Source organism: Vespula vulgaris, chromosome 5, assembly GCF_905475345.1.
Source record: "Vespula vulgaris chromosome 5, iyVesVulg1.1, whole genome shotgun sequence".
Classification (NCBI taxonomy): Eukaryota; Metazoa; Arthropoda; class Insecta; order Hymenoptera; family Vespidae; genus Vespula; species Vespula vulgaris.
In genome coordinates this window covers 6,998,792-7,010,622 of record NC_066590.1, presented here as the reverse complement: position 1 = coordinate 7,010,622, position 11,831 = coordinate 6,998,792, and the positions used below count along the sequence as shown (strand labels likewise).

The 11,831-nt window shown below is 31.2% G+C and overlaps 3 protein-coding genes across 33 annotated transcripts in view; all 3 read right to left on the bottom strand.

Annotated features, from left to right (window-relative positions):
- Window positions 1–204: 204 nt before the first annotated feature.
- On the bottom strand, window positions 205–1,476 carry LOC127063789 (protein transport protein Sec61 subunit beta). The gene is made up of 3 exons (XM_050993978.1): window positions 1,209–1,476; window positions 919–1,115; window positions 205–718 (listed from the first exon to the last, which is right to left on the bottom strand). Exons 1-3 carry the CDS (start codon window positions 1,209–1,211, stop codon window positions 631–633), a joined length of 288 nt encoding a protein of 95 aa, XP_050849935.1. The 5' UTR covers window positions 1,212–1,476; the 3' UTR covers window positions 205–630.
- A 274-nt stretch (window positions 1,477–1,750) lies between these two features.
- Window positions 1,751–4,977, bottom strand: LOC127063787 (tax1-binding protein 3 homolog). Its single transcript, XM_050993976.1, has 3 exons — window positions 4,601–4,977; window positions 4,232–4,360; window positions 1,751–4,155 (listed from the first exon to the last, which is right to left on the bottom strand). Exons 1-3 carry the CDS (start codon window positions 4,655–4,657, stop codon window positions 3,967–3,969), a joined length of 375 nt encoding a protein of 124 aa, XP_050849933.1. The 5' UTR covers window positions 4,658–4,977; the 3' UTR covers window positions 1,751–3,966.
- A 978-nt stretch (window positions 4,978–5,955) lies between these two features.
- The window catches only part of LOC127063756 (cell adhesion molecule Dscam2), a 162,374-nt gene continuing 156,498 nt past the window's right edge, over window positions 5,956–11,831 (bottom strand). For 26 of the 31 annotated variants that reach the window (XM_050993902.1, XM_050993893.1, XM_050993900.1 and 23 more), the window contains 4 exons: window positions 11,476–11,639; window positions 10,992–11,094; window positions 9,968–10,162; window positions 5,956–9,476 (listed from right to left, as the gene is read on the bottom strand). In XM_050993902.1, coding sequence (XP_050849859.1) covers window positions 9,425–9,476; window positions 9,968–10,162; window positions 10,992–11,094; window positions 11,476–11,639 — 514 coding nt within the window. In that variant the 3' untranslated portion in view covers window positions 5,956–9,424. Of the gene's footprint in view, window positions 9,477–9,939; window positions 10,163–10,982; window positions 11,095–11,475; window positions 11,640–11,831 lie in introns of those variants that run through there. The other 5 variants (XM_050993912.1, XM_050993911.1, XM_050993913.1 and 2 more) reach the window with 5 other exon arrangements.

Sequence of the window (11,831 nt, the reverse complement as noted above, 5' to 3'; positions counted from 1 at the left end):
CTTTGTTTCTTTCGGTGGGAAGGTGCGATTGATTTTTTTGTTCGCTTTTTAATTCATAGAGAATATATATAAAAGGCGATTTTATCGGATACGTTAGTATTAAGGAATCACATGATCAAAACAGTTTGGACATTTTTTTTTGTTTGGAATAGAAGGGACATGAAATTCGAGAGTGTCTCCATCGAAATTATAGTACGACATAAGTTAAGAATAAATTATGTTTATTCCGATAATATAGATTGTACATTTAATTAATGTTTCCGAGTAAGAATTAAATATCCTAAGTATAAATTGCAACAAGAGTCAAGGAGGAACGTAATGTTATATTAACGTTCCTTTGAACATTGAACTTAACTTATTATCTCATGTTTAATGTTTCAAAATGGAATCATTGATTTACTTATAGGAGATGTAAAAATTGCGTAATAAACACTCGTGGAGAATGCATTCGACGAACAAGATGTACACCAGATCAAAAATGACACCTCGCGTACTTGAGACAAAAGCAAATATCTCTGTATGCAAAAATTAAGTCTAACAGTTCTTGCTAATCTTACACGTGTACTTTAAACTTTTCCCGTCTCATAAGTCTCATTTATAACGTAATGTGATTTAACACGATCGCTTTCCTTAAGATCTGGTGTATTTTCCCCAAATGTGAAGCATGAACACAGATGCGATGAACAAGAGGGACATGACCAGTACTGGTACTGGACCGCTAAACAAACAAACAAACATATATATTATTCCTTTTACAACCTTTAGTAATTATCAATAAAAGATTTTTATTGCAAACATACGGCCGAGCAATAATCATAAAGAAGAGAAATATACTGTATATTTATTCCTTTGAAAAATATACTCGTGTGTTATAACCAATCTGTAAAGTAGAACAAGAGTAACACGAAAGTAACTTACACTTTGATACCAGGCGAATCATCCGTGTAAAATCTCCACATACCACCAGAACTTGTACCGGTGTTTCTATTTCTAGATGAAGTAGCAGTGGCAGTTTTGCGTTGTCTGACAGTACCACTGCCACCTGCTCTAGGTGCTATAGCTTTGCTAGGTGAACGACCCGCGGATCCAACCGACGTGGCACTAGGTGCGGCAGGCTTGAAATAAACAAAAATTTATCTGTTAAAATCCTTTCGTTTTAAATCGAGAAATATATGAAAGAAATTCTCTGTTCGAATTGGACCACTCACCATTGTTATTTATGATAATTAAAGCTCTCTTCACCGAAAAGGGATTTATCACAATATTATTCCGTGTTTAGCAAAACTCTAATTCCTTTTCGTCAAATATTTTAACACATAAAAGCCTAATAGGACGGATACGTAACAAAAGAAGTATAAGTTTTGCAGCTTGCTAAAGGACTGCGTTTGGATCACTTAAGACTACGTTTTGAACACTCGCTTCCGTCTGAAGTACACCGATCAACGACGTGTCATATGTATACGATACACGTGGTGCGTCTTTGACACGTCATCGGAATCAGCTAATTTCGTCTTCTTCGTTGGCTGCGTTATTTTAGTGCGGGTTTTCATGAAAGCGTTTTAAATTCGACGCTTGAGGACGCTGATAATTGAGAATTCGTTCTGTTAAGGTTATCTCAAATTAGCGCGAAATTCAAAGTTCTTTTCAATTCTTTCGCCCATTGATAGAGTCATTAAAATTCGTAATTTTAACGAATAAATTTAATATTCGAAGGAGGATGACGGGGGAGGAAAGTATCGAACGACGAAAATATTTTTAACAATTTCTTTGGTATTTTTTTTAATAACATCACGGTATTCATCTACAATTCGTGTGACAAAATAAAAAATATATAAATCAATACGAAATGTTGTATAATAGATTGAATCATAATGTAAAAGTTTATAAATTCGTTATGCAGAACACGGTATTTGTACCTTAATCGTGTATATGAGGAGTTATGATACATACTCGCAAATATACTAACTGTGCCAACCATTTTGAAAAACAATGTTTATTAAAAGCTGGCTTTTTAAATCGTCGTATTGCCCCAGCATAAACTTCAGGTCAAATATTTTGGTTCTTTGGAAAAGTATTTCTACTTTTATATCGTGATGTATAAAAAATATATATACGAATATCAGCATATGTTCGTACTGAAAGTATAGTAATTTGATATTTAAAAATAAATAGGTATGAATGATAATAGTATTAATTACTATATGTATAGATATAGAAAACTCATTGTAAGCAATATATATATGATAGTATCTACAACACAGAATTGCTTTCTTCAAGGTCTAAAAAAAGGTCTTTGTGTATCTATGTCAACATTAAAAGAGTAACATTTCTTATAACATTGTATGTGAACTAATCTTGATATTTTGTTACAAATCAATTTTACTTTGTCACCAAAATAGTGGACCTAATTTTTAGCATTATGGGCTTTCTATTACATAGTTTTTCCCACATACATTGTATCATATACAATAATTAATGTATTTTACGTTTGTGACTGAACTTTTATAGTTCTGATGTTTATAGACTAGTCTTCACAGTTATGGCTTAAAGTTTATATTTATGATGTAATGAGAAGCAGCGCATTTACAGTGCCTTTACTATTATAATTGGAAATAGAAAAGGAAGTCACGCGTTGGTGCAGGAACTTTTGTTCTGTTTCTTTTTTTTTTTCACTTATAATATGTAATGTATCTGAAGTCAATAGTAAAGTAAAAAAAAAAAAACATTATTTTTACGCTCGTATAAAAGTATTAAAAGCTTTAAAATTTTAATTGGGAATAAAAATAAATTATTGATTTTTTGTGAAGCATTCTTGTGTTAATGTAGTTATACTACAAAAAAAACATAATTATCTTAATTTATGAAATGCTTAGAAATTCCGCTATTACGTGCACCCTAATATTTCTTGTCTAATAAATCTCATATATTACTTAATCACATTCTTGTAAAATTGTAAGTCATAATAAAATTGTATTTTAGATATTTCCATCATATTTCTTGTAAACGATCTTTACAATCGTTTCTTATAGTATAATAGGGATACTATAATTTTTCTGTAGAAATTTCAAAATTGTTTAAAAAATGCATTAAGTTTGTATTCTATTGAAACGCTTTGGCCTTCGTTTGTTCCGTTTCAGGCATATTTTTAATCGTGGATTATTGTATAAGACAATGCTAAAAACACGTGTTCATAATTGTCTTACTTATAAAATTAAGTAGAATAAGATTAATATTTCTTGATATAATAACTTTTGTTGTATATTACTTAATTATAGTAATAAGAAATTTTTAATACGTTGAAAATTTGGCACCTTTTTAGATTATGAAAATTCTTTAAAATTCTTCGTAAATTTTTTTTTGTTTCATTATACTCATAGTATAATTTTAACGATTTTTTTAACGTATCAAATTCATACTGTTAATAACATTAATGGTGCACATCAGATGGTGTACATATAATTCATACTTTTTATCAACAACAATAAATTATAACAGGATGTTTATATAATCGCATTGATCTAATGGCTCGATGTTATATCCACAGTGCAGTCAAATTTAATTAATTTTATGCCTGATACTGAGACTTATTAATCATTAAAGTATTCATGATTATATAATATAACTAAATTATTGTTACCAAAAATAAAGTCTTTAGAAAACGGAAAACATCACATTGCACCGTGTCATTCAGTGATTTTAGTACAGTTCATAAATGTTATATGATAATATTTGATATTATAAAACAATTTCCGTATTGTTAAAAATTGTTGAATTCGATCATCAAAATTTTTTCTTATCACATAGATATGGATTCAATTAATACATTATCTTGAAAACACTGACCTTGATGAGTCTTATGCTGTTGCTCATTATCTGACATTTATCTGACACGATGCTCAAATGAATCAGTTTTATCAAAATGAAATATGAAATAAATATTATCTTTTATTTTTTGTTTGGTCCAACTTAAGTACTGGTTACGCCTTTGCGGGCTACCAATAAATTTAATACTGGATGTTTCTTTATATAAGAAACAGCTTTTTTATGAGTAACCATTGTGAAATCGTATCCATTGCACTGTAGAATTTTGTCATGCATTCTAAGACCGCTTTTAGCTGCTGGTGACCCTTCATGAACTTCAGTTACATATATACCCTGAAATAGTAACATTATTATAGAATTTAGATAACTATTATCTTTGTAATTATTATTTAAAAAAATATTATAATACATTATCCGTGTAGCCTTGTGGACTCTTTCGAAAATCTTGATCTATTCCTCCTCCAATTTTAAATCCACATTTCATAACTTCTTCTCCATTTTCATTAACTTCAGTTTCTTTATGCAAAGTTATTGGTATCTGTAGGAAAACAAATGTATCCTTTATATTTTTTACAACCATATATGTAAAGATAACGTTAAAATACTTTTCTGTATTTTCTCTTTGTATTATATATAATACCTCAGTAGATAAGATGTAAATAATGAAGATTAATCTAGAAGCCAAGTATTGGTATATGTAATGCAAATTTTTATATTATTAATTAAACAATCAAGGTATACTTTAAATAAACAAAATTATAACTTTGATAAAACTCACACTCAGGCATTCCATCGCAGTGCCCGCTTGATGTTGAAAAGCCATTTTTGCGCACATAATGATAAATTTTGTTTTTACACTTGTTTCCGTTAAAAAAATTCGTCTAAATTTCGCGATGACACGAATCACACACGCCCTAAACACGTCAAAGCAATCAACGAGATGCAAACGAGAATAAAATTTAGATATTTTCGAATTTTTATTGCTTAAATATCGACAATACTTCTTTATTTATTAGTTTTCATTCGTTTGTTTATCTAATTATGCATACGATGCATTCCCTGAGTAAGCTTAAGATATTAATTGAACTATGTTAGTCGACATACGGTCTTATAGCGTAGTTAAGAATATCGATGCACAATATTGCATTCAGTATTGTCGTTTAGTAATCGCTTCTTTCGCTAGATGACACCATAAAGAACATTCAACGTTTTGTTAGTCAATAATTAATAAAAAAAATTTCTTTAGATAAATTATTAATACGTATCAAGAGGAATTTAGAAAACTCTTTTTAAGAATTTGTAAAAAATACAATTTGCATATTATTTCGAGAAATTGTTTCGAACACTTTTTTATAATATGAAATATTATAGCAGATGGCGTTGCGATATATCGTTTGAGCGCCAATTTTATCCGCGTAGTCGATCACTCGGCGCCATTTTAAGTTGCACTTAGTCGCACGTCGTTAGGATCTTTGTTGCTCTTTTGTAAATTAATTTTAACGTTAATAACTTTCTCCGATAGCATAAATAATAATAATCATGTGCCTTGGACGAATTATAAGAAATTTTGTTAAACGAAACGTTTGAATGTTCTTTAAAACATTCATTATGTATCTCTGCGATTAATTTCAAAAAACAGACTCTCGAAAATCTGTTCTGTTATATTATTTCATATACATTTATATATATAGATAATATAATATATATTTATTATAAATTTATATTAATAATGAAATAATTAAATTCTAAACTTATTTAAGATCATATATTCGTGATTGTTTACGTTTCCGAGCGATCGATAATACTGGCACAAAGTATAAACAAACAGTAACAACGTTTCTAACCATACAAAGCAATCTATTATCGATTTACTTGGAGTCTTACCTTTAGTTACAGTTCATCCTCGGAGGGGTAAGCATCGTCTCTTTGTGCGTGCTATACAACATTCATACGTAAGTACATACACGCGTATATAGGTTAATTAAAACCACGTTTTCTTCGATCGTTTTACGAGTTATCATCGATATTTCATTAAAAAATGTAAGATATAATTTTTCCTTTTTTCTTCTTTTTTACGACAATCTTAATCGTTCCATAATAGATCTAATAAGAGATAGGTTAAAAAAAGAAGAATTTCGTGTATAACTAGTTTATTCGTCCGTCATAGCTACGCTATGTCACAGATCTTTTTTTTTTGTTTTCACGTTAAACGCAATCGTAATACGCATACAGGCATATATACCCATATAGGATTTATTAAACGTGAAGTTTACAGTTTCGTTTTAGAGAAAGAAGGAAAAACAAGGAATGGAAGAAAACAGAACAAGGAGTAGAAGAACATTATATCGCTACGCATATTGTACAAGATAAATATGAAAATTCGAAGGAATTCGTACGAAATCGAAATCGTCAATATGGAATCGTATCTACAAAGTACTTTCTAGAAAATAATAATAACATTCTTTCGTTATAATATCTTATAATTAATCATTTATTATAATTGAGCACCATCTGCAGAGATGTCTGTGGTTCCTCTCGCCGTTCCCCTCGATAAAACTTAGCTTAATTTCTTTTTTTCTTTTTATTATTATTATTTTTTTTAATTTTATTTTTTATTTTAATCGATGTTTTCTTAACTTCTATTTATCATACATGGCGCTTTAAAACACGTAAGAGGCATACTCTGTAACACGCTACGATATGAGAGTTTTATGTTTAGGGAAGTCGATATTAGAAAAAAATATAAAAAAACTTTCATACTCGAAGTATATCGAAGTTTAATACTTCTTTTTGGCGATCTTGGACGAGGATGAAGAGCGAACAGGGAAATCGTCTTATTTCTCGATATACCGAATATTATTCGCTGTATACCGTGTGTATATCTATATAATATATAAATTGGTCGATAAAACTATCTCAAAGTATAGTATATCGAGAGTATATTATCAGACTTATTTGCCATTAAAAAAGAAAAGGGATGATACAACTAAGTAAATAAATAGATAGATAAAGAAATAAAATAAACGTAGGAGCATCTATAGTTGACAGTACGTTTACACATATACTTAGATATTTATAGATGAAAAATATTGAAAAAACGAAGGAACTGTAATTTTCATACACATACAGATATAATCTGCATGTTCGAACATAACGTTTGTATAGTATCGACATTTACGAGGATGTATTTTTTAATTCGATAATTATCGTTCACCCTGTCTTGTCGATTGATCTTTTATTTTTATTTTTATTTTTGGCAGTTTGTATTTTGTATTTATTTGCGAGTCTTTTGTCTCTCTCTCTCTCTCTCTTTCTCTTTCTCTCTCTTTCTCTCTCTTTCTCTTTTTCCTTTTCATGTTATCTTTTTTTGTCTTTTTCGCAAAGGATACACATCATAAATAATACAGAGCATGCCTCCGTTATTATAGAATGCGAATTGCTCACAGACGAGCAAATTTGAAGGATCCCTTGGCAGAAATGAACTAATAAGCGTAATTAGTTCGCCTCAGTCTCACTTTGTCGGAGCGATAAACCGGAGGACCGAATATTTATAATATGTATATGTGTATATATATATATATGTATATTAAATATATATAATTAATTGGCCATAATATTGTGCAATGCTTTCGAAGTCGTTCATGTCGGTCGCTGCAAATTCAATGACATGTTTTAGTTTAACAAACTTTCACATATTCGTTTTATGAGTTATTAATTTTCTTTCTTTCTTTCTTTCTTTCTCTTTTTTCTTTTTAATTCCTTTTTTCTTTTTTCTAGACATCGTTTATATCTATACGCTTGACAGTTCACACTCGTAGGAGCAATCCAGTTCGTTTTGTATTGTACATACATACAATGATAGAAATACTATCGATACGTCTACAAATTATCTTTGACATGATCGTGATCGTTTTGTCTCTTCTTTCTTCCTCTTTCTTTTCTTTTTTTTTTGTTTCTTTCTTTTCTTTTTATAAGAAAGTTCAATCGGAATTTAACGTAGTCGGTTAGCATTCACATTTTCTTTTTTCGATGAGAGAGTCATTCATCGTGAAGAGCTTTAAGAATGAAAATTCAAATCGTAAAGTGAAAGTCGCATTAAGAGAAATTCACAAGTGCATTATCGTCTTTCTTTCTTTTTCTTTACTTTATTTGTCTCTCTCTTTTTCTCTCTTTCGCACGTGTCCATCGTGTTCGAAGATTTTTCTTATTTATTTTCTTTTTTTTCTCTCTCTCTTTCTTTATTTACACTTTAGCTTTACCTTAACTCGATAATTATATTATTATCATTAATACATTGTCTTTCGACGTTTTCGAGTTAGCTTCGTTTCAACGCCACGACGAGTATTGTGTTATTAAATAATCGATACATCTTTTATATTCGTCGTTTTGTGGCAGTAAAAATGAAGAGACGCGATAAAACTATACAGAATTCAGACATACGAATATATCGATACATTATTATTATTATTATTATTATTATTATTATTATTATTATATATTAATATTAATATTACTATTATTATTATTATTATTATTAATATTATTATTAATATCATTATTATTATTATTATTATAATTATATAATTTATAATTGTACAATAAAGAGATGGCTTGGCCATATCCTAACATCGACAGGACGCGTTCGATCGATCGATCATCGTCATGAAGATGATAAATATATCGTCAGTGTACACATACATACATACATACATACATACATACACACCCTCCCACACACTCGCGCGTATATTTGGAAGAATTATTCTCGTGCGGATAGATTCGAGAAAATGAAAATCGATCTCGACAACGCGTGATACACGTAATATATATTATCGGCGATAAAGTATAAGACGATATATTACTTACGTTTATCCTCTTTTTACTTTTTTTCGCACCGCTTTTCCCTTTTTCTCTTTTTTTCTTCTTTTATTATCTTCTTTTCTTTTTTAAATCGTTAGTAGCAAATGTAAATTGCGAACAAAAGACAGTCTATTCGTTTTCGAAGTCAGCTTTATACTTTCCAGATCGCATTGCTTAAGTATACTCGTGTATTTAAAATTAGCGCATTTTTAACTCATTTCGAATTTACGTAAGGTATATATATACGTGTGTGTATGTGTGTATAGATTAAAAAATGTGTCAATATGACGGCAGTAATGATACTAAGGTCGTTTTTTTTATTATATTCTCTTTTTATCTTTATTTTTATTTCTCTCTCTCTCTCTCTTTCTTTCTTTCTTTTTCTCTTTTGTTCTCACGTTGCAAATATAAATGGTCGAATTGCACTTGATCCGCACGTCTTCATACTCTCTCTCTTTCTCTCTCTCTTTCTTTCTTTCGTTCTTTCTTTCTTTCTTTCTTTCTTCCTTTCTTTCTTTCTTTCTTTCTTTCTTTCTCTCACTCTCTCGAATTTTACGAACGATAATTAAAAAGTGTCATCTTTTACATCGAAACTATACTATATTTCACTATCATCCGAGGGGGAATCGGAGAGACACCCGGCCGACGAATTATTTTTTTTCCTAAAGAAGGATGAAGTTTCAACGATGATGATTCATCACATCGTCCCACGAAGATTCTTGGTCGTACCAACGAATCTTGATCATACGTGTATGGTGAACTCCTGTCTCTCTTGTTCCTTCCTTTGTTGATACCTGCACCGTAGAAATAATTATTTCAAGGATCTATTTTATTATTAACTTTTGTTATTATTAACGCACAAACAATATTGCGTGCACAATCAGCCTCGTATATAAATATGTATCATCTTGGGTTTAATTAGGAGATTTTATAAATAAAAGCTAGGATCAGTAAGGATTTATTGCATAAAATCGGATGTAAACAAATCAGAGAGATCGATCTTTGAAATAGTATTGCACTTGCGATGACTTGAGAAATGTAATAATTTTTTCCTTTTTATTCTTTTCGATCTTTCCGATCGATAGACGATCGATCGATCGATCAAGTGTCAAATACTATTGAAAGATCGTAAAGAGAAACATGGAATTGTTATTTCTTGACGAATTTTCATTTTTGGCTAATTGTAATTATATTAACGCGGCGCAATTGATATAAGCGAGCTCGAATATAGAGAGATTTGACATCGTGTCAGCTTACTACGGTCTACGGAGGTTCGTGTCGATACCTAGCGAGCATAGTTTCGACGGCTTCAATTGGGAGTCTACCCAAGCTGCCGCCATGGCGGGCCCCGACGGACAGGCCCTGCCAATCACGCTCACGCTCATGATCACGATCACGGTCACGATCGCACTCCACGTCGCTCAATTCACGGCTGTCGCTGAACCCGCTTGGCGGCAACAGCGTCATGTCCTCCACCGAACTACGCATAACAGATCAGAAAAGGGGAAAAAATGTGGAGAAAATTCTAAACGCAACGAGTTTGAAAAAAAGATTTTCTTTTTTTTTATAGGTAGAAAGAGAGAGAGAGAGAGAAAGAGAGAAATAAGAAAGAGAAAGAGAAAGAGAGAGAGAAACATAATTGGTAGTCGGTGGTATTGTTCTTTTTTTGCGTTTTTTTATATTTTTTATTTTATTTTATTTTCTTTTTTTTCGAACTGATGGCTGACCAGAAGTCGGCAACTGTATGTACGAGATAAGACTCCAAGGCGGGGTGCAACGACGTGAACCTAATTCGTGCTATTTTATTTTATTTTATTTTTTCTTTCTTATTAGCGCGTGTTAGTAATGGAATGATGAATGATATATGCGTATGCGTGAATGACGATTTTTCTTTATCCTCGAGACTGCCTGCACGTTTTAATCTTATGGTTCAAGATTCTTTTTCTTTTCTTTTCCTTTTTACAATTTTCCATGATTAAAATGAAATAACGAGAAGAACGCGCAGGTTGAATCGAGGCTGAGGCTTGGACCGTGTTTCGTTTTTGTAACGGGAGACGTGGAAAAACGATTGAATTTGTTTTTGTCGGAGAAAAAATTTCATTAAATGTTATATAAATGAATTGGCGATTAGTACTCTCATTGTGATTTAAAATAAGAAAAAGGAAATAAGAAACAAAAAAGAAAAGTAAAAGAATCGATAATATTTTTCCACATCTCCTTTGCATCGACATGAAACTTATGAGACCGTGAGAGATTAGGATCGAAGAGTCAGGAGTGAGTGCTAGTGGAAACAAACAAACCTTGGCTACCTGCGAGTGGACCGGCTCGGTTGTCGGCTTCGTCGTCTCGCGAGCGATGGTGAACCTTCGTTGTTAGATTCCGTGCTCGATTCCACACCTCGTGAAAATACATCTGCAAACGTTATTAATTCGTCATTTATATATTTTTTTTGTTTCTTTTTTTCTCGATATTTTGAACCGAACTTTATTAAAATCTTGAAATCATCAAAATGGTCCATCGAAAAAGTTCCATCTCTATTTTATATAATTTATACATTATTTATTTTTTATATTTCTAATTTAAAAATAATATTTAAAGGAAAAAAGATAGTTTTGTTGAAAAATAATTTTTACGAAAACAAGTTCGCACTACTTGTAAAATTAACTTTTAGGAAAGGAAATTTTTATTTGAAAATAATTTTCTACTTAAGCCGAGAAAACTCGTTGGTAAATTTGATATTTTATTCAATCGTTCGAGATAATTATTCTTTTAAATATCGTAATTAAAAGTTACCTCTACAAGGTTTGACCGGCACTCTGTAACTAGGCCCGGCACATTCGCCGCAAGGACTACCAGAAGTATCACTACCGGAACCTTGTCGACTCGAACGAAGTTTGCTTTCCGCTTCGGCGATGCTCGGGAAGTATCGTTGTTTATGCCACCTAGGAGTTTTGGACCTGTACGTGAAAGCAATACCAGAAGGAGGAACCAAAGAGAGAGAAAGAAGAACCAGAAAAAAGAGAGAAAGATAGACGAAGACGAAGACGAAAACGAAGACGAAGACGAAGACGAAGACGAAGACGAAGATGAAGACGAAGACGAAGACGAAGACGAAGACGAAGATGAAGACAAAGATGAAGATGAGAACG

What these genes read in the sequence shown, in the direction of transcription:
- LOC127063789 (XM_050993978.1), bottom strand. An exon ending in GATTCGCCTGGTATCAAAGT is followed by an intron (nt 719 to 918) that starts GTAAGTTACTTT and finishes TTGTTTGTTTAG; the next exon opens with CGGTCCAGTACCAGTACTGG.
- LOC127063787 (XM_050993976.1), bottom strand. Translation starts at nt 4,657, where the DNA reads ATGTGCGCAAAAATGGCTTTTCAACATCAAGCGGGCACTGCGATGGAA. An exon ending in CTGCGATGGAATGCCTGAGT is followed by an intron (nt 4,361 to 4,600) that starts GTGAGTTTTATC and finishes GTTTTCCTACAG; the next exon opens with ATACCAATAACTTTGCATAA. An exon ending in CACAAGGCTACACGGATAAT is followed by an intron (nt 4,156 to 4,231) that starts GTATTATAATAT and finishes TTACTATTTCAG; the next exon opens with GGTATATATGTAACTGAAGT.